The 20,327-nt window shown below is 42.4% G+C and overlaps 3 protein-coding genes across 5 annotated transcripts in view; 1 reads left to right on the top strand and 2 right to left on the bottom strand.

Moving 5' to 3' along the window:
• Positions 1-1,380, bottom strand: part of mtor (mechanistic target of rapamycin kinase) — a 92,514-nt gene extending 91,134 nt beyond the window's left edge. The window contains exons 1-2 of one of the 2 annotated variants that reach the window (XM_030783533.1): positions 1,305-1,380; positions 113-267 (exon numbers count right to left, since the gene is read on the bottom strand). In XM_030783533.1, the coding sequence (XP_030639393.1) occupies positions 113-232 (120 nt within the window). In that variant the 5' untranslated portion in view covers positions 233-267; positions 1,305-1,380. Of the gene's footprint in view, positions 1-112; positions 368-1,304 lie in introns of those variants that run through there. The other variant, XM_030783532.1, reaches the window with a different exon arrangement.
• A 2,990-nt stretch (positions 1,381-4,370) lies between these two features.
• Positions 4,371-15,098, bottom strand: qars1 (glutaminyl-tRNA synthetase 1). Of its 2 annotated transcripts, none has more exons than XM_030783938.1 (23): positions 14,954-15,098; positions 14,355-14,505; positions 14,121-14,230; positions 13,702-13,777; positions 12,983-13,047; positions 12,813-12,866; positions 12,667-12,724; positions 11,388-11,459; positions 11,145-11,230; positions 10,930-11,016; positions 10,111-10,210; positions 9,844-9,922; positions 9,288-9,527; positions 8,493-8,585; positions 7,749-7,886; positions 7,300-7,387; positions 6,965-7,111; positions 5,929-6,030; positions 5,657-5,749; positions 5,336-5,463; positions 5,122-5,188; positions 4,840-4,965; positions 4,371-4,723 (listed from the first exon to the last, which is right to left on the bottom strand). In XM_030783938.1, the coding sequence occupies exons 1-23, from the start codon at positions 15,062-15,064 to the stop codon at positions 4,673-4,675; spliced, it is 2,322 nt and encodes a 773-aa protein (XP_030639798.1). In that variant the 5' UTR covers positions 15,065-15,098; the 3' UTR covers positions 4,371-4,672. The 2 variants fall into 2 exon arrangements, with proteins under 2 accessions (XP_030639798.1, XP_030639799.1); XM_030783939.1 differs by having other exon boundaries at positions 14,121-14,245; positions 14,403-14,505.
• A 628-nt stretch (positions 15,099-15,726) lies between these two features.
• ogg1 (8-oxoguanine DNA glycosylase) lies at positions 15,727-19,770 on the top strand. The gene is made up of 8 exons (XM_030785271.1): positions 15,727-15,810; positions 16,313-16,473; positions 16,796-17,160; positions 17,337-17,516; positions 18,175-18,353; positions 18,884-19,031; positions 19,410-19,459; positions 19,615-19,770. Exons 2-8 carry the CDS (start codon positions 16,364-16,366, stop codon positions 19,768-19,770), a joined length of 1,188 nt encoding a protein of 395 aa, XP_030641131.1. The 5' UTR covers positions 15,727-15,810; positions 16,313-16,363.
• Positions 19,771-20,327: the final 557 nt, after the last annotated feature.

The following is a 20,327-nucleotide window of genomic DNA, read 5'->3' as shown; positions in this document are numbered from 1 at the left end:
TGCAGCGTGAAGGGGTGTTCAAATATTGTACCAATGCTACATTAAGGGCACTGTAACAGCTCAAGGCAATAACTGACTAAATAATAACTAAATAAATAAAGATTTTACTGACCTCTCTGAGCTCTGTAGTAACATAGTGCTGGAGGTCCTTGGCCGCTTTGGCCCGGGTGTCCTCGTTACGGCTCTTCAGGCCGCTCACGAACTGCTGCAACACGGTGGCTGTGCCGGACATGGTGGCACTGACCTGGCCGCTACCTGCTGCAGTTCCTAAAGACAAAACATGCGGCCTAACGTGTTTGACGCTCACGTATTCATACAGCAAATCCATGCTTACACGCCGGTTATAATCGTTCCTAAACGTGCTCACGCCTGATCTATGTGTTTTGTCTTCCCATTAGAGGCAGGAAATAATGTTAGATTAGAAAACGTCCAGAGTCAGATAAGGATACATAGACTGTTCAGGCAAAGTAGGGGCAGAGTTCGCGTTTGTGTATGTCTGACGGTACGATAAGAAATTTGGAAGTAAGGGATAACTAAAAGTAAACACGAAGACCGGTGTGTTCAATAGTTTGAAAACCGCTACTTTGAACAAGTCTTTAGTCTTAGCAGTTACTAACCAGCACAAAACAACGTTCCTTTGGTAGATAACAGAACATGTCCAAGTAAAGGGGAAAAACAGACAGAAATATAAGCTAAAATTAATTTCAGGGTTATTTGCTGCTCTTCCAGAAAACTGCGGTGCTGATCATGTCACGAAGGCAAAGACTGTAGTTCATGCTCGTTAACTGACAAGCAATTCATGCCTAATTTACAGCATACAAATGAGACAACTGCCAAAAACACCCATATGTGAGCCGACTACTCTCCTTTGATTGCTGTTAAATGTTTCGAGCTAACATTAACGCAACTTCACAATCGTAAATCCAGGTAACCAACAGTGCTAGCCATCTAGCTTTTGAGATCACTGTTACCCGGTTGTTGGCCGCGGCAAGCTAAAGAAGCAAGCTGTGAAGTTCTCTCACACCTGCAAGCACATAAAATGAATAAACGTGCAATACAGATATTTTATGTGACACACATTCATCAGGGACACAACACTACGGTTAATTTTGCATAAGCGCCCATGCATTTGGCCATAAGGAAATGCTAGTCTGTTGCAAATGTTAGCAGGGTGTGCTGTCTAATTTAAACTGGGTAATAGGTCGGCAAAATTATTACGAAATTTGCTATTTGTGTTCAACTATATATTTCAAACGCTGCTGATAAATCTATGTAAAAGAAGTGGTAATAGAAACTTTTCTTACTGTTAAACTATGTAATTGCTGGAGTACCCCTAGTCCTCCAGCTGTGAAGCAGCGGAAAATTTAGCTTGCATGACTGCGTGTGGAGGACAAAAGACAGAAACATACAGTTAGCCAATGGAGATTCAGATAAATTTGATTGGCAGATCCAACACCCATAGAAATTCGTTTTAAACCGGAAGAATATGGCAGAAACCTAAATGATTGGTATTACAACTGAAGACATGATGCACGTTTGTGTCTTAGAGGGTTTTTTTTTTTTTGTACGTGCTGGGAGATTCTTTAATGAAGCGCAACGTGGAATGAGTGAGGACGAAGATGTGAAAAACCAAAAGAAAAACAATATACATACGGTATGTGTTCAGGGCTTATCCAAAATAAATTTGCAAAGCTTTCGCAAAAGAAGTTTTTTGTCAGTGTCCAGTCCAAAAGTTAAGTTAGGGTTAGGTATATACATACATACAGATGTGCATGTGTATATGTATGTATGTATATATATATATATATATATATATATACACACACACACACGTGGAAATAACACATGAGGAATAATTCATTCATTCATTTTCTAAGCTGTTTATCCTAATTAGGGTCGCAGGGGGTGCTAGAGCCTATCCCAGTGCTAATTAGGACTAGCTCTCCTCAACACCTCCTGAACTCTTGCACTGTTATTGTATATGCACTATGTGGAACCACTGTGGTTTCGGTTATCACCTTCTGTGCCTCTGTATCAATCACTAATACCACATACCCTTGACCTACTTGAATCCCACATAGCATTTACCATCTAGCATTTATCTGCTCATTACACTACGCACTCTCCTGGTGTTGTCTGTTGTATTTTGTATTGTGTACTGCATACTGCAGATTGTACATTGTACTGTGTTTTTTGTTGTTGTGTCTATAGTACATATATTGCTGGTCTTGCATTGTGCATTGTATTGTATAATGGACGTCTTGTACCCACTGTTGCATTGCACACTGTATTGTATTTATTGTGTATTTATTGTGTATCCATTGCATTTTTTCTGTATTTATTGTGTATTTTGTGTACTGCACAGAGAACACCAAGAAAAATTTCAAGTACAAGTAATGTACCATGGCAAATAGAGATGATTCTGATTGGGCAAATGGCAGGAAAACACCCTGGACAGGTCACCAGTCCATCACAGGGCAGACACACAGACAAACATATTCACACCTAGGGGCAATTTAGTATCTCCAGTTTGCAGGACCTGCATGTCTTTGGACTGTGGGAGGAGACCCACACAGACACAGGGAGAACATGCAAACTCCACACAGAAAGGATATTCTAAGAAAAACATTCAGAGTGTATTTACAAATGATTGGATTTACAGGGAAAAATCTGCACATAATTTTGATAATTTTGCCCAACAAGTATCTTATTTTGTCAATAGTATGTTTATGAATCTGTGTTAGTGTAATCATACACGTTATATAATGTGAAAAATTTGGACAAAAGTACGATCGATGGCGTAACAAAATGTTTCATATTGTTGTCCCTCTCAAAAGGTTTTGTGGTATTTTGTGCAAAAAAAAAGTGCAATTATTAACATTACATAGATAGTTTCTGTCTCTCTTTCTTTGTACACAAACACTGAGTGCCACATGCTATTTCTTTGGACACAGATTTAAATCTTAGTGGTAGTCACAGATATCTTATATTTTCTCGTGAATTCATTGTAAATAGAAGCTGGACATACACATTTTTTGACTGCCTTCCTCTAGCTCCTCATAAACTTCTGTTTTTCTGTGTGTTATTATGCTGCTATTCCACACGAAACACCTGTACAGGGTATAATTGTGTTCATATAGAAGAGGCCAATAGAGAGGACCTTGCTTTCAAAAATGAGCACATTATACATAGAAACATCTAATTTTTGCAGAAGAAAAGACTTTGCTTATGAATATGAGTATGTTTATGCATACAAATATCTAAAATATCTGCAGAGGCTGCTTATGGCTTAGAGAGCCACTGAAACTGTCAATAAAGTATTGCCAAAAAAAGCTGTGTGTGACAGGGGTGATGGATGTATACTCGTTCATATCCCCATCGTGACATGTATAACTGAACATGAAACCACAGAGGAAGACATCTTCGATTAGGCCTTGCCCCAACTCCTACATGTAAGTCACATGTAACTCCTACATCTGTCACTTCCCTACACTGTGCAGAGACCAGTGCCTTGATAATGGATAATGATCCAATTATTTCTATACATCATCTTATTGTTATACTCTATACAAGCTATATTCTGTACTGTCTTACCATTGTATATGCAACTAATACACATTACTTTATGCACTTGATTCTGTGGTGGCCCACCCCATTATATTCTATTGTAAGCATCGCTGATATTCTTGTGTTTAGTGTATGTTTTATCATGACAAACAAATAAAAAGTTATCGACAAAAACAAACAAGTGGTACGGTACAACAGACCTTTGTTTAAGCAAGAGCCTTGCGACCTTGTCACTACATCCGCTGTAATTAATTTTATCTGGTATAAATGCTAAACAGTCTTAATTATTACTAATTAACATTACTTTATCTTAATTTAACATAATTAAATATTTCCATTATTAAGTATAACAGCTCTATAAGGGTTGCATAGGGCTGTTAACTCTCATTAGCAGCAAGTGTTGCAGGACAATGCAATCAGCACCACAACAGTATATACTGTTACCTTAACCTAATCCACACCAATGATTGGGTCTCAACATTTTTAGACAGTATTTAGATCAATCCTGCACAAACTGCAACTTCAGAAAAGACCAAAACTGTATATACAGTGTAAGACTGGTGTTGTATGTTTTCCTGTGAGAGTAGTGGTCTGCAGAGGAGACGAGGTGACCTGCCTCTCAGTGCATGAACTCAAACTGTAAAACCTATTGTGGTTTTACAGTAGTTCATAACAGCATGCTCTTGAATCCAAAATAATAACGGAACATTTTTCTGTAAAATACAATTATGTTTAAAATTAAAGAAAACTGAATCAGAGCCCAACAATCCAACACAAAGTTCAGTTTAGGAGAGAGGCAATTGAAGCTTTGATTAAATAAATTTTATTCCAAATTTCAAATGGATCTCCCCTCCACCATAACAAATGCCCAGAGGTATGTAAAGTGTTTATAAAAGGTGACCTGCCAGGTAAAATAAACAGCGCACCTGTGTTTGACCTGCTCAGCACACACACACCCTTCTCACATGCCTTCACAGAGAATGGGAATACATTTCATACTGATCGCAAAAAAACAGTCGCGTGAGCAGAGGTGGAGATCCAGAAACCGACACAGATATGGCTCTTTGCTCATTGGCCACATGGGCTTTACTTCTGTTTCGTCCAATCAGATCTTCCCTGGGTCCTCCTTGAGTGTCACTGTTCTGTTGAAAATGAGCTGTGTGGTAAAGGGAAGCACAAAGTTTGTTAACCGTCAGAAACAGTGTTTCATGTACTCATATGTATGCATGCGCAAAATGTGACATTGTGTGTATGTTTGATCCTGGGTTTCACCTTTTCAGCTGTACTGTCAGGATCCAAGGAGAAATAACCCAGTCGCTCAAACTGGAACTTGTCAAAGACTTTGGCCTTGGCCACTGAGAGATCCACTAAGGCACAGTCAATCACTTGCAGGGAATTCTGGGAAGGTAATAAAGATTAGTTTTGGTGTGATTTAAGTGCATGGGCAACTCACATTTTAAACCATTTATGATCCAAACTTTACATTCAAATACCATAAGCTCAGACATGAAAATGACATATATGTGTAGGTGGGGAATGTTCTAGTACACTCACAGGGTTAATGTCACTCAGGAAGCCAGCGGGGACCTCAGCTGGGTCCTCTGGGTTTTTGTGTAAGAACCTGTTTAAAAAGACATAGACAAGTGAGAAACCAACACATTTTGGCAGTCTATAGCAGAAGGCACAAGTCTTAGTGACCAAAGTGAGGTTCGCCACTGTTGCCGTCAGCACTTGTAGTACATGCACACACACACACAAACACACTCACAGTCTTTCATAAAGGCGCACTTCACACTGCAGGGGCTGGCTGACCCAGTGGATGAATGCTTTAGGTTTTTCGACAGAGTCAGAGCTGGCGCATGTCACCTCTAACTCAACCACCTTCCCACTGCCATCCTGAGAGAGAGAGAGACAGACAGAGAAAAACAGAACATGAAATAAAAGTTTAGCTTTCATCCCCCTCAGCCACCTTCCCACTGCCATCCTGAGAGAGAGAGAGAGAGAGAGAGAGAGACAGAGAAAAGAATATAAAAGTTCAGCTTTCATCCCACAGTACCAACTGAGGGACTATGCTGAGGTCAGTTCTCACCTTGATGACTCGTTGCACCGAGATGACATAACCAGCATGCCTCAAACCGACAGGCTGATCAGGTGTCAGGCGCTTGTAGCCCTTTTCTGTAACCTGCAGAGGGAGCCAAAGAGCATTGCTATGAAACACTGAAGCAGTTCTGACCAAACCTGTGATGGAAGTGTTTCTGCTCTGATTCAAAAGGTATCATTAAAATGGCTTATGCAGAATTTATTGACACTGGATCAGTGTTACTGTGACCGAGCTGTTTTAACCGCACTCGTAGTGCTCACCTCTTTAAAGTCAGTCTGCTCGATGAAGATGGTTTTTGAGAACGGAACAACATGGTTGCCCTTCGCCTCGTTAGCAGGAAAATCTGGAACTCGTACATCCCTCTGAGCAGGAAAGAACAGAGAGGTATGAGAGTGACTGTGTGTGTGTGTGTGTGTGTGTGTGTCCTCGTGCATGTATATTGGAAAGCCAGTTGTTCTCATTGTTTGAATGAGTGTGCATGTGTTTTTGAGGGAGCGTGTGCGTGTCCGTGTGCATGTGTTTTTGAAGGAGTGTGTGCGTGTCCGTGTGTGTGTGTTAGCTCTTTTCCACTAGGATGGTGCTGTTGCTGGTGCCGGTGCGGAGCCAGTGCTGCCTTGGTGCCTTTTGAGAGCCGGCCCACATTTCCACAGGTTTGGGAACTGAACGCTACGTAGCGAAAGTTTGGGTAATTTCCGCGGGAAAAAATAATGTCGGACAGAACGCATCTGCTTGCTTTTTTATAAATTTACTTTTATGCTAGGCTTCCGCACAGCGAAACACCTCAATTTTGCCCTAAAACTTTTCGCTCTGGGAGCGAAATTCACGAAAATAGTAAGCCTGTCACCTAGCTCAAAAGTTTAAATGAGTGCTCAAATGAAGCTCTACAGTGGTCTATTTGCACCAACCAGAGCCAAGAGAGAGAAAGAGTTTTTTCTACCACTCTGGGTCCGACTACGTTCATGTAACATTCTACGTTCATGGTTGCCCATACATCTTTTAATCATACGCATATTTTCATGCTACATCTAGCCGTTAGCCTACCGCTATCTTGGTCAGACTTTTTTTGTTACTCCCGCCTCTCTAGAGAACGTCACATACCAAACACATCAAACGCTCAACTGATTGGTTCTCACGTGGTTTTTATTTGCATAGCCACTGACATCAGCGGTTCCAACTTTTAGGACCAGCTATTTTACGGTGCTCTGCCAGGACCAGTATTTTTTCAGTGGAAAAGCATGGCCCTGGTGCTCGATTAGGCACGGGCACCGCATCAGTGGAAAAGGGGTGTGTGTGTACCTGTGCAGTCGGTGGTAAGTTGGTGATGGTGACTTTCAGAGGTTCGAGGACAGCCATGGCTCGGGGAGCAGTGTCGTTTAACACCTCCCTCACGCACGCCTCCAACAGGTGGGGCTCCATCGTCGTCTGAGCAACTGTCACTCCCACCTGACAGGGCGAGAGAGGGAAGAGATTTGTCTGTGAAGTGGAGTAATGTCAGCATGTGCTGCATGTCAGAAATCCCAACTCTGTTCTTTCCTTTATTCTGTTCATATCTCAGGTTATCACCCATCTCTATGAACTCTCTTTTCTCATCTTTTCTCCTCCTACTCTCTCTCTCTCTCTCTGACTCTCACCCGCGCACAGAAGTTGTTGATGGCCTGTGGAGGGAAGCCCCGCCTCCTCAGAGCAGTGAGTGTGAAGAGTCGGGGGTCGTCCCAGTCTCTGTAAACACAATCAATAACAACACAAAACCACCATATAAACAAACACAAACAGGCAAGGACATCTGAGTCATCAATGATTATACATGAATACAGGCGGGGTTGACGAGTGTGTGTTACCATGGTAACAGTCATATGGGCAAGGAGAAGCAGGGACAATAGGAAAACTGACATTGATATTGGCATTGATGCTATAGATAGTTGTGTTTCAGCTTGCATGTGTGCGAGTGAGGGGGAGCTATGGACAATTAAAGTAATATGACAAATATGATAATTATGTGTGAGTGTGTGTGAGTGTGTGTGTGTGTGTGTGCGTGAGAGAGAGAGAAAGAGAGAGAGGGGGGGGGGGTATGGAGCACTACCTGACAGCTCCAGTCTCCACCAGTTTGATGATTTTCCTCTTGGAGACGACTGTGTAAGTAAGGTTTAATCTTCCATACTCCCACTGCACAGGGCAGTACACATCCAGAGCATTACACAGCCAGAAATATGATGACCGTCTGCACAGGACAAACACACACACACAGAGTTGGTTATGACCAACTGAATACATATCTTATGACAATTCATGTTGCATCAGCCAAATCATCTCTCCCAGTGGAGGTGGTAAAATGGGTGAGGCTGTATTAGGCAGACATAATGGAAACTGAATGCTATCCCATTAGAGCTGTAGTGTTCTGACTGAAGAGCACACAGGCATCTCTCTCACTACATTGCTGTGCTCGATATTTACACCAGGGAGAGAATCTAAAGACACAAAAATCTACATGAACACTAATATCAAACACTAACACAAAACCACGTACATCAGTCTGACTAACACTGACATCGACCCACTTTAAGCTGTGTTTACACACAGTCTCTCACTTTGGTCAACACTGAATTCACTTATTGCATTATGATAAGATATGGCAACGGCGAGATCATACCTAGTCTGTGTGTTAGTGTATGGAGTAGAGGGGGTAAAGGGCGGGGCATACCCGGTCTGTGTGTTAGTGTATGGGGTAAAGGGCGGGGCATACCCGGTCTGTGTGTTAGTGTATGGGGTAAAGGGCGGGGCATACCCGGTCTGTGTGTTAGTGTATGTGGTAAAGGGTGGGGCATACCTAGCCTGGAACTCTTTGGTACAGAGCGAGTGAGTAATGTGTTCGATGGAGTCACAGAGACAGTGGGTATAGTCATACGTGGGGTATATACACCTGCAGAAGAGCAGACAGAGACAGAGAACATGATCACATAACTGACTTTGTTCTGACACAGAACAGACACCACCCTGTGTGTCAATGAGTTTCTGTTGAGTGTCTAACCATAAGACCAGGAACACTGCCTTACAAATTTTTCCAGCAATGTTGGAAGATACTGTGCATCCTTTCACGCTAGCACACCATTCCCAGATCACAGGGTTCTCTAGCTAATGTAAATCTCCCAGGTAAAGTCGCTGTGAGCAAGTCATAGGGAAAATATGTTAGCAAAAACATCATCAGCTTACCCGGCAATTTTATCGTTTTGCTCACACCTCAGTCTACCCGGAACTTTTCCGGAAAAGTTACCACATTTCATTCCAGGAAAGTGCTGGGAACAACTTTTCAATAACTTCAATTCAGGCTTGTGATAACACACAACCTTGTTCTGGAAAATCACTGTAATGCTTACAGATAAAGCTGCATGTGTAAAAGGGGTCTTCAGTAGAATGTGTTAACCAAACACCCCTATTCTGTGGTGAGCTGTGGTATTACATGCTACATTATGTGTGTGCATATCCAGTACTACTTATCTTGTAGTGAGTTGTGTATTCGAGGCTGTGTGTGTGTGTGTGTGTGTGTGTCTGTGTACCAGGTGTCGCTAGTCCTATAAAGAGGTGCACACTTGAAGCTCTGTGTGTGTGTGTTTATGCTGTATACCAGGTGTCACCAGTCCTGTGGTGAGGTGTGTATTTGATGCGGTAAGCCACTGGGTCCATCTTTCCGTCCTCCATGACCAGTTTCATCCTGAGTGTGGCCTCTCCCTCAGCGAACAGGCCTTTCCTCATCCTCTCAAACAGAACCAGTGACTCCTCCACCGGCCGCTCCCTCCACGGAGACACTGCCACATTATGACCCTTCAGCTCCTCCCCACGCTGATGACACACATACGCATGACCCCTGCAACACAAAGACCACATGACACCACACACACAGAAAAACAGACACATACAAACACACACATAAAAAAACAGATACATACAAACACACAAACCCCCCCACCACACACACAGAAAAAAAGAGCAGAGATGCACAAACACATACACAAATAAAAAGACATACAGTAAACATATACAAAGAAAAACACAAAGGAAATACACATACACATAACTGTAGAAACCCCCCCCCCCACACACACGCAGCAGTGCTGAAAGGCAGGTGAGACTTTTAATGGTCTGAAGAGACAGTGTGTGAGGACAGATCTCCATCCACTCACCTGCGAATCAGCTCCACAGCCAGTTCATAAAGACGCTGGAAATTATCAGAGGCATGAGTGATGGCATATGGCTTATAACCTGAGAAAACACACACAAACACACACACACACACACACACACGTGTCAGTTTGCCAGTGTGATGAGTCTGGGATATGAGCTCATCAGTGTGAGATTCTGACAGTGACTGTGACAGTGGCTTTGTGGATTCTGACGGCTACGTTTGCATATGAGTTTTAAATGTTTCTCTTCGTGCTGCGCTGACTTACCAAGCCACTCCACCATCTCTCTGATGGCTGTGAAGTATTTCTCCTCCTCTTTCTCTGGGTTTGTGTCGTCATAGCGCAGGAAGCAAATCCCATCATTAGCCTATAGGAATACACAAAACAACTGCATTAGTGTGGATGTGTGTGTGTGCCAGGGTTTCTGCTGGGATTTTTTCTTGCTGTCCGGAAAGAATTTATTTTACTGGACAAATTTGAAACTTACCGGTCACATTTCAATAACAGTCTATGTTTCAAACACAAATATAATATACACTTAGGTTGATGAAAGAATGACAACAATCTCCGATCAGTTTGACTATTTAATGAACAGTAGTGATTAAACAAAATTAAATTAAACAAACGTTTGAGCAAAACCTCAACATTAGCCAATAAAATGTAAGCTATTACGAAACATTTGTAGCCTGTTTTAAAAAAAGGCTAAGCCTACATGGCATCAAATATAGCCCATAGGCTACCAGGTAACATTTTATTTTCTCCTTTTTTTCATTGCGGCAAAGTCCTCTGCTGCCAACTTGAAATCAAACACATCCAATGTGTTCAATATGTTAATAGGCTGTTTCGCTGGCAAAACACAAATGTTCCTGTTCGCTATAGCTACATTTTGTATGAGCATTATTACCGGACATTTTGACAAGCAAGTTTTTAATTTTACCAGACAAATCGGTAAAACCAGTACCGGCTAACGGAAACTGGTGTGTGTGTGTGACATCCATTGTAACTGTTCAGGAGTAGAGAGGGACACGAGGCCTTTGTAAAACTGCGCGTGCGTGTGTGTGTGTGTTGAGCAGAGACGTGTGCTACCTTGGCGTAACCGAAGTTAAAGTTGATGGCTTTAGCGTGGCCGATGTGTAGAATACCGTTGGGTTCTGGAGGGAAGCGAGTGCGGACCTGTGGAGACACCGAGTGGAGACCATAAGACAATGGAAGAGAGATCTCAAGCCTGTCATCTGTTTTGATCAAAAACCTCCCCTGTCTCTCTCTCTCTCTCTCACGCACGCACACACACATAGCTTTACCTGTCCCCCAGTGATCTCCAGGTGCTGCTTCAACAGGTTCATGGTGTTTGGGGTCATGACATAGCCCTCTGTCTTGTAATTCTCACCTACAGACACACACACACACACATTATAAGCTATACAGGAGTTTGGTTCACAATAATAATACTGTATAATGTCTTTGTGCATCCCATGCTTTTTATGATATATTGTTTATCAGTGAGGTGATATTAGTCAGAACTGAATGCTGGGATACCGACTGACCTGGTTTATGAAACTTCAGGGCCTCTCCTCTCAGCTGCTCCATCAGAGACTTGCTCTCCATTTTTACTTCACCTGAAGAGGAAAAAGAAGAGACAGTTTGAGAAAAATGACTCAGTTGTGGGGGAACTGCACAGTAATTTGTTTACAGGGTACAGTGTAGTTCCTTTAACATCCTCAATCCATGCACAGATCCTCTCCAATACACAGAATTAGACACAGTCTGTCTCCTAAAAATACATACATACTCTTGCACACACATGATCTCGACAATCTGAGATACACACACAGCCTTACACACACATGATCTCGACAGTCTGAGATACACACACAGTCTTATACACACATGATCTCAACAGTCTGAGATACACACACAGTCTTACACACACATGATCTCGACAGTCTGAGATACATACACAGCCTTACACACACATGATCTGAACAGTCTGAGATACATACACAGTCTTACACACACACATGATCTCGACAGTCTGAGATACATACACAGCCTTACACACACATGATCTGAATAGTCTGAGATACATACACAGTCTTACACACACATGATCTCGACAGTCTGAGATACACACACAGTCTTACACACACATGATCTCGACAGTCTGAGATACACACACAGTCTTACACACACATGATCTCGACAGTCTGAGATACATACACAGCCTTACACACACATGATCTCGACAGTCTGAGATACATACACAGCCTTACACACACATGATCTCGACAGTCTGAGATACATACACAGCCTTACACACACATGATCTCGACAGTCTGAGATACATACACAGCCTCACACACACATGATCTCGACAGTCTGAGATATATACACAGCCTTACACACACATGATCTCGACAGTCTGAGATACATACACAGCCTTACACACACATGATCTCGACAGTCTGAGATACATACACAGCCTTACACACACATGATCTCGACAGTCTGAGATATATACACAGCCTTACACACACATGATCTCGACAGTCTGAGATACATACACAGTCTTACACACACATGATCTCAACAGTCTCTGAACCTGGAGAGGGGCTTCTGCATCCTATTGAACCCCCAACTCATTACTTTTACCAATCACAAATGACACACAAAACAACATTAAATAATGAATATCCCATACCCACACGAGAGAGAGAAACAAAGAGTGAGACTGACAGGAAGTAAAACAGGGAGAGACAATACAGTATATTTTCACATCAGACATGTCAGACATGAAATCCCTTTCACAATTTCTCCCACTCTCACCATTAACTGCCACTTGTTCCTCTTGTTTTTCCTTCTCTGGGATTTTGGCTTTGGCTACCTGCAGAAAAAGATTATTAGACATGTCTGTTCACTTTTATATTTAAAATGAATGAAATTCAGCATGTTAATGTGTGTGTGTGTATTACCTTGGGTTTCTTCTCCAGGTCTGCCTCAGTCTTTGGGCCCAGGAGGTGTAAGACCTGAAGGAGCAAACAGCTCTGTCACTTACAATGCAACACACCAGCAGTGAATGTAATACAACACAGACTAGAAAACATTCTCTCACACACACACACACACACACACACACACACACCTGCATGTCCACCTCATTCTTTATCGTCTTTCCATCAGCCCATTTCAGGGCAGTTCGGGCCTCCACTGTAAGAAGAATAGAGAGATAAACTGAGACTGATCACAGATTCAGAACATATTATCAACTAGTGTCACATCTCATGAATTCATACTGTACTGCAAACTATGCAGACCAGGTTCTGTTCACAATGTGAAGGAAATAAAGTTACTCCAAAGCATTACTCACACAGCAATATGATAACTAAGCAGTGCATACACAGCCCATAGGACAACCATCGTGACTGCTCAGACAATATGACAGCCCATGACATCACCGAGAAAATGCACATTTACTTCAAACTCAAATCCCCACAGTGCATCGTTTCAAATATTCTTTGTCCATGACAGGGAGGGAAGAGGATGAGCTTGAGTTATTCTGTCCTCCATCACTCTTCAAATCAATACTGCAAATATGCTGTGACCCAAAAACCACAGACACATCACACTGCAGGCCTGGTGTATGGTTACACCCATAATATCAATCATTAACATGATTCATTCACATACACTCTACAAGCAGCACAAAACCTGCAGGTCTGCAGTGTGTATGTGTGTGTGTTTAAGGCTGCAGGTCACAGTGAACCTAACACAAACCTGTGTTTATTTTCAGTATTAACAGTCCTCTAGGCACTTACGTTTGTTAAGATCTCTTAATAAGAGTGTGTGTGTGTTATTGCTCACCCATGAGTAGACCCATATTGAAGCGATATCTTTCTTTGAGGAGCTCATCTTTATGTTTTCTGATCACCAGCTCAACCTGCATAAACAAATAACCAAAGCAAATCACTTCATATTTCAGCATCCATCAGTCACAGTCAGTGCAAACAAACATTGCAGCACTTCACTGGTCATCAAACTGTCAATCACCTATGACTGTCAATCATCCATCACATCTACGTTGTCTAACTTAAGCTGAAAACATCACTTTGTACTGTTGTCACAAATGATCAGGGTCAACTGTGTTTCACACTGAAATTCTCTCAAACACTTCAGGTAGTCATTGGGAGCACCACAGGACCCTAAAGTAAACTCTGTTTGTCTTAGCTATCTTGGCTCTGTAGTTTGCATTGACAATCCTGTCGCACTCTGGCTTTTCGTACCGCATCTTCAATCTGCTCAGGTGTAATGACCACGCCCACACCACAGGCGGTCTCAAAGGCTTTCTGGTCCAATGGGTCTTCAGGGTGGCCCTTGATAAAGTCCAGAGCCGCTGCACAGAAAGATAAACAGAGAGAGAGAGAGAGAGAGAAAGAGAAGGACAGAGTATGAGAGGGGTCTCAAATTGTCCATGATTATTATAAAAGCCGTAGAAGACGTTTAGTGAGTTTATTTACCTGACAGCTGCAGTTCTGTGTTTATCTTGCGTTTGACTATGTGTTCCGTGAGGAAAGGCAGTCGGCGTGTATCCCGAAGCCGAGAAGCCATGCTGTACAGGAGGGTACCCATGGCCTTGTCAATAGGCGCGGATCCGAAGATGGTCTGTGCCTACGGAAAAAACACACATTACCTAAGCATGGTTACGCTGCAAACATTCCGTGGATACATCCATGGCTACATGCCTTGTCTTGTTTCTAATCCGTCAGTCCTTTCAAATGACTGAATTCTCGTGTAGATGAAAATGAAAGTTTTGCTACAGTCGGGCACTTTTCTCTCACTTCCGAGACACGCGAAACCGCTTGGCTACGTTCTGTCACATCTGTTCACACGGCTCGCAACATAACTTGTCTAAAACTGAGCTGAAGTTTAAAAACGGAGAATGATACATAATAAAAAAAAAAAAAGCTGGCTCTCCATTGCAAAGGGGATGGCTGACGTTAATTCAGTTCGGTTAACTCGGCTTGCTAGCCTAGTCAGCCTGGCTAATGATAGCTGGCTATCCACAACAGTTCAACTACTTAATTGTACAGAAGATATCTACTGTGATATAGCTTACCTGAGATATAGCGTCCTTGAGAGCCGAACTGAGGGCTTCATTTTTCAAGGTTTCTTTAGCTTTTTGCTCACTAAGACCAACTGACGTGAACAGAGCCACCAAATCTGCCATGTTTCAAACTACTCATGAAGAGTCGCACAGTGGTAGTGAGCCAGGAGAAGACAGCCAGCCGGGCAATGAGAGGAACATGGTCAAGCGTCTCCTGAGCGTAACTGTAATAACCAATAGCAAAACACTTTGCATCCGTAGACCAATCCCAACGTTCTTTGTAGAGGCGTCGAAACCTCACCTCCAAGGGTTCCACTCAGAAGCAACAGCTACGCGCAGTTCCCTTAGCCTAGTTTGCTTTGATATGTATAGCATATGCTTAACTGCAAATCATAGCAATTCAGTTTATAGTCTTGGAAACAATCATTTTAAATTCAGTTATCTGCGTAAATCGGTGCAGAGTCAAACGTGCCTCTATTAAACTTGCCGTAGAGTTGCATCAGTCACACTGTCTCTCAGCTAAATGACAACGATCTTCTCCGGATCATCGTGTCACATAAACTGAAATATGTAATAATAGATATATCAATATACATATTTTTATTGTGTGCGTTGTTATAACTGTTCAGGGGCAAATTTTAGAAGGATATATGACTTCGCTGTTAAACTCGGGGATATATTATTCTTGTCCATTTTGCAACACAGCGGCAAACTCTGCGAAAGTGATTCCATTCATTTTTGTGATAATATTGTAAACAGTAGAGAGTTACTTTCTGTCGCAGAGCTGTCAAATGAAGGCCAGTTAGTGTTGTTCCGTCCGTGCAGTGTTCAGTCCGTGTGTCATGATTAAAAGAGGTGCTTCGAGTCAGGTAACCGTATTTCCTTTTGGATACGAAAACCAACTTCTCAAATTATAGGTTTATAAGTGAATTTCCAGGTAGCCTTACAATAACTGTGATCCAGTGACAACCTAGTTCAGTTTTAGGTGGAATTGTTAGCTTACTTACTTGTAAATGTAAATGTTTCTCTTTATTACGTTCGGGGTTTGGAAATTTCCAAACCCCGAACGTGATAAATAGATACATTTACAAGTAAGGTTTGCGAGTTTTGTTTTGTTCTTAAACAGTTGATATTTCACATTTATTTCACATTTTCTGGCTCTCTGGTGACCAGAAATATTACGTTCTGCTAAATAAATAACCGATATCTCAGATTTTGCTGCCCATACAGTCTTTTCTAGTGAGTATATGTTTCCAGACAAGATTAGTTGCTTGTCCATCCATTCTGTGTAGTTCTTAGCAACATCGTTGGAATTGCTGATTATTTAAAGTCAACTGGAATACAATATGCATTGTTTTTGCACTATGCCAGGAATCCACTGCTGTCTTGTGACGCCCTCAGTGAGCTGTAAGCAGCAGCAATATGTCCCAACATGCTTTGCTGTCTGCGGGAGCCAAGGCATGGCGTTCCCTGGCCTGTCCACGGTCAGAGCTGCGACTGGACCTGACTCTTGGATGCGGACAGACCTTCAGGTAACGTCTTTGGTGTTATATTCATTTAGAATATGGATCAGATATCTTAGATTTGCATGCAGCACCCTGAGACATCTCCCAGGCTGTGAACTGAGGGGAAGTCAAATCAAGCAGGAGAGAAGAAGAGAGATCTGAGCAATTGGAAAAAACTGCAGCCGCACAGTATTATCTGTACCTGAAAAAAAGCTAATCTTTTGCTCTCCTCCTTTAAAATGGTTATGATGTTCCTATCCTTTGGTTGTTTTAAGTGTGAATTTGCCATTGATTTCCACTTAATTTTTACATACACAGAAAATGTGTCTTGACATTTTGACCTGTGTAGATGGCGTGAGACGTCTGAGGGCCACTGGACTGGAGTGATGGGTGGACGAGTGTGGACTTTAACCCAGACTGATGAGACCCTATGGTATTATGTTTACTGTCAGCGCAAAAACCAGGGAACAGAGAATGGGCGGAAAAGGAGAGCAGGGGTGGAACTAGAAGCATCAGGGAAGCGATTAAAGGGGAATCTTGAAGTGAAAGAGGAGGCAAAAGAAACAAGGCTCGGTGTGGTCACCTCGGAGCATGAGAGGAAAGAAGAGGAACTTCTGAGGGATTATTTCCAGTTGAGTGTGAAACTGAGCGATCTGTACAAAGAATGGGGCAGTGTTGACCAACACTTCAAACACATGTCTAATACCTTCACAGGTAGGACTGTGTGTGTGTGAGAGACAGAGAGAGAGAGAGAGTGTGTGTGTGTGTGTGTGTGTGTGTGTGTCTATGTTGTCAGTGAATCTGTTGAACCTAGACTATGTCATCTCATTATATTGGAGCTGTGGTCACAGCGTTGTGCGTGTTGTGTGTGTTGTGTGTGTTTGTCACAGGAGTGAGGATGTTAAGACAAGACCCTGTGGAGTGCCTCTTCTCCTTTATCTGTAGCTCCAACAACCACATCACTCGCATCCAGGGCATGGTGGACAGACTGTGCAGTACACTGGGGGATCTGCTCTGCGCACTGGACAACACACAGTACCATGATTTTCCCTCTATACATGCTCTCGCGGGTATGCACCCACACACACACGCGCACACATACGCACGCACACGCACACACACACATGCACACATACACACATACATCTTCCCCTTTATAAATGCAAACACATACTTACTGCACACCTTTTTAAACACACACACATGCATGCGCACATATGCACATGTTGCTTTGACTTTGTGCATCTCCTCACAGGCAAATATACTAAATGTAATGCATATGTAAAAGACATCAAGTTTAACTGTTGAGCATCGTTCCCTGATAAGGCTCTGCCTGGCGTTGGAATTTAGCTGTGCCACACTTGGCAAATATTCCCAGAATTCCACAGTTAGTGAAGGTGTCCATCCTCATCCCACCACCTGTGCCTCAGGGCGGGTCAGCTATAGTCAGGTACTAGTGTAGTGGTGTGTACAGTTAGGCAAGTGGTGCTCACCTCTAAACATACTTAACAGCAACACAAGACTCTGAAGAATGAGTGACTGACCTCACACATGATGGTGGTCGTGTATGCTAGCCTGACTCACTTTGACTGCAGGAGCTGCTGTGTTAGATTGTAGGTTACTGGGCACTAAACTTGAAGAAAAAGGGGACAATGAATTTGTATTTTGTGTGTCTCTGTGTCTGTATTTGTGTTTATGTATGTATGTATGTGTGTGTGTGTGTTGCAGACAGCAGTGTGGAGGCACGTCTGCGTGATCTGGGTTTTGGGTACCGTGCCCGGTTCCTGCAGCAGAGTGCACGTGTCATCCTGGACTCTCATGGGCCAGACTGGCTCTCCAGTCTCCGCAGCGCCCCCTATCTGCAGGCCAGAGACGCACTGAGAACTTTACCTGGAGTTGGTCCCAAGGTCTGTGTGGCCACAGACAAGCCTTTTTCTGTCCTTCCAACCCACTGCTTATTTACATTCAGTCTGTAGAGCTCTTTAAGAACGTAGTCACACACTCATTTTTGGGATAGAGAGGGGAGCGTGCTGTCATCTTTAAGCCCTGTCAGGTAAAACTGCCTCAGTCTTATTTAAAAGATGTTTCAGGGCATTCATTTGTCTGTTTACTTCAGCTTTCTTTTATCACCCCAGGCACTCCATCAGAAAAGTGGAGAATATGTTGTAGTCTAGTCTCCTTAAGCAGAAAAAAACAAATCTGCAGCGCTCTCAGAGGCTTAGTTCCCATTCAAATGTAATGTCATTTTACAGTCTACAGTTCAGCTTGAGTTTTGTGAAGTGATCTGGAGAATGAAAAAAAAAAACAAAAAACACTGTGACAAGAGATGTTGTTGAGGCCATCTCTGTTTTTAAGGCGTTATTGTCTCTGCTGGTTGGCAGAGTGTGACCTGTGTATGTCTGTGTTATAGGTGTGTGTTTGTGTGTGTTTTGTCCAGGTGGCAGATTGCGTGTGTCTGATGTCTCTGGATAAATCGTGTGCTGTCCCGGTTGATACTCATGTGTGGCAGATCGCGCGGAGAGACTACAGCTGTGCAGCAGGCTCAGGCCAGAAGAGTCTGACAGACAAGGTGTACAGAGACATCGGTGAGTGGACCGCCAGAACTCACCAGTCTTGGTTCAGCAGAGTCTTTTTAAAATACCCACATTTAAATTATTCTTACAGTTATCGTGTATGATCACATCCGATTGGACTGGATCTTGGCATGAGAGCGAATAAAGAGGTAGTGACTTCAGAGTATGGGGAGTGAATTTATCCAGTCACTTACACACTACTCCTTACTTTACCCAATTCCTAAAACAAGTAATAATAGTAGGATAAATGTCACAGATAAATGTTTGATAATGGTTTAACTCTTGTGAGGGAGATTAGGTAAGAGACAGGGTAGAGAGGGATGGAGAGGGATATGCTGAAAGATCCTTAAACGAGGAAATCTTCTCAGGATGCCTTTTATTTCTGTTTAGGCGATTTCTTCAGACAGCTGTGGGGTCCTTACGCTGGTTGGGCTCACTCTGTGAGTACTGTCTGTGAAATCTCCTCTTCTGATACTCCCCAGGCCTCCTTGTCTCTGGAGACATTTTAGATTTCTTTACAGTTTCACATTTGGATTGTCATACAATTTTCTCTTCATTCATCCATTCTTTAATTATTATTTATTTATCTTTACAGGTGCTGTTCTGTGCAGATCTGAAGAAGTTTCAAAAATTAAAAGAAGAGGTATCTGTCCTGGAAGAAGAGGAGCAGAATATGGTGGAGAAAAGGAATATGAAGAAAAAAAGCAAGAAGCAGCAAGTGACTGTGAAAAAAGAAGAGGAAATTGAATGAGTACAGCTAAAAATCAGTTTAAAGGTCATGTCTGCAGGTCCTAAAACTGCCCAGAGAGAGAGACAGATAGAGAGTGAGAGGGAGCAGAACCCTGTTAATGGATGCCATTTGATTATTAATACATATTTTTTAACGTGGGAAGAGGGTTGTATATAGTTCTAAATGACTTCATCTGTACGGACTCACAATATTCATGTTGACCTTCTTGGACTCTCTTATTATTTTTTTTTATTGTAAGTGCTTGAAAATGAACTGAAATATTGTTGTAAAAATGGTTTAGTAAAAGGACAATCAGAGATATTCCCACATATTTTGAATGTGAAGATTACTGTGCTGCTGTCTGCTCGGTGTACACTGGAGATATGAAACCAGACTCTGATTTCTGTGTGTAAATGAGAGCTTTTTTTCTACTTTACTGTTTTTGTGATTTGAATCGTGTGCTGCTTTTTTGTATTTTCTTAATAAATTTGTATGAAGTACTGGAAGCTTCTATTTTATGAGTGCCGGTCTCCCTTAGACAACAGATGGATAAAGAGATATTAATATAACTGAGTGAA

This window comes from Chanos chanos, chromosome 9 (assembly GCF_902362185.1).
Source record: "Chanos chanos chromosome 9, fChaCha1.1, whole genome shotgun sequence".
NCBI lineage: Eukaryota > Metazoa > Chordata > Actinopteri > Gonorynchiformes > Chanidae > Chanos > Chanos chanos.
The sequence above is the reverse complement of the archived record's forward strand: the minus strand, read 5'-3'. Positions and strand labels throughout refer to the sequence as shown.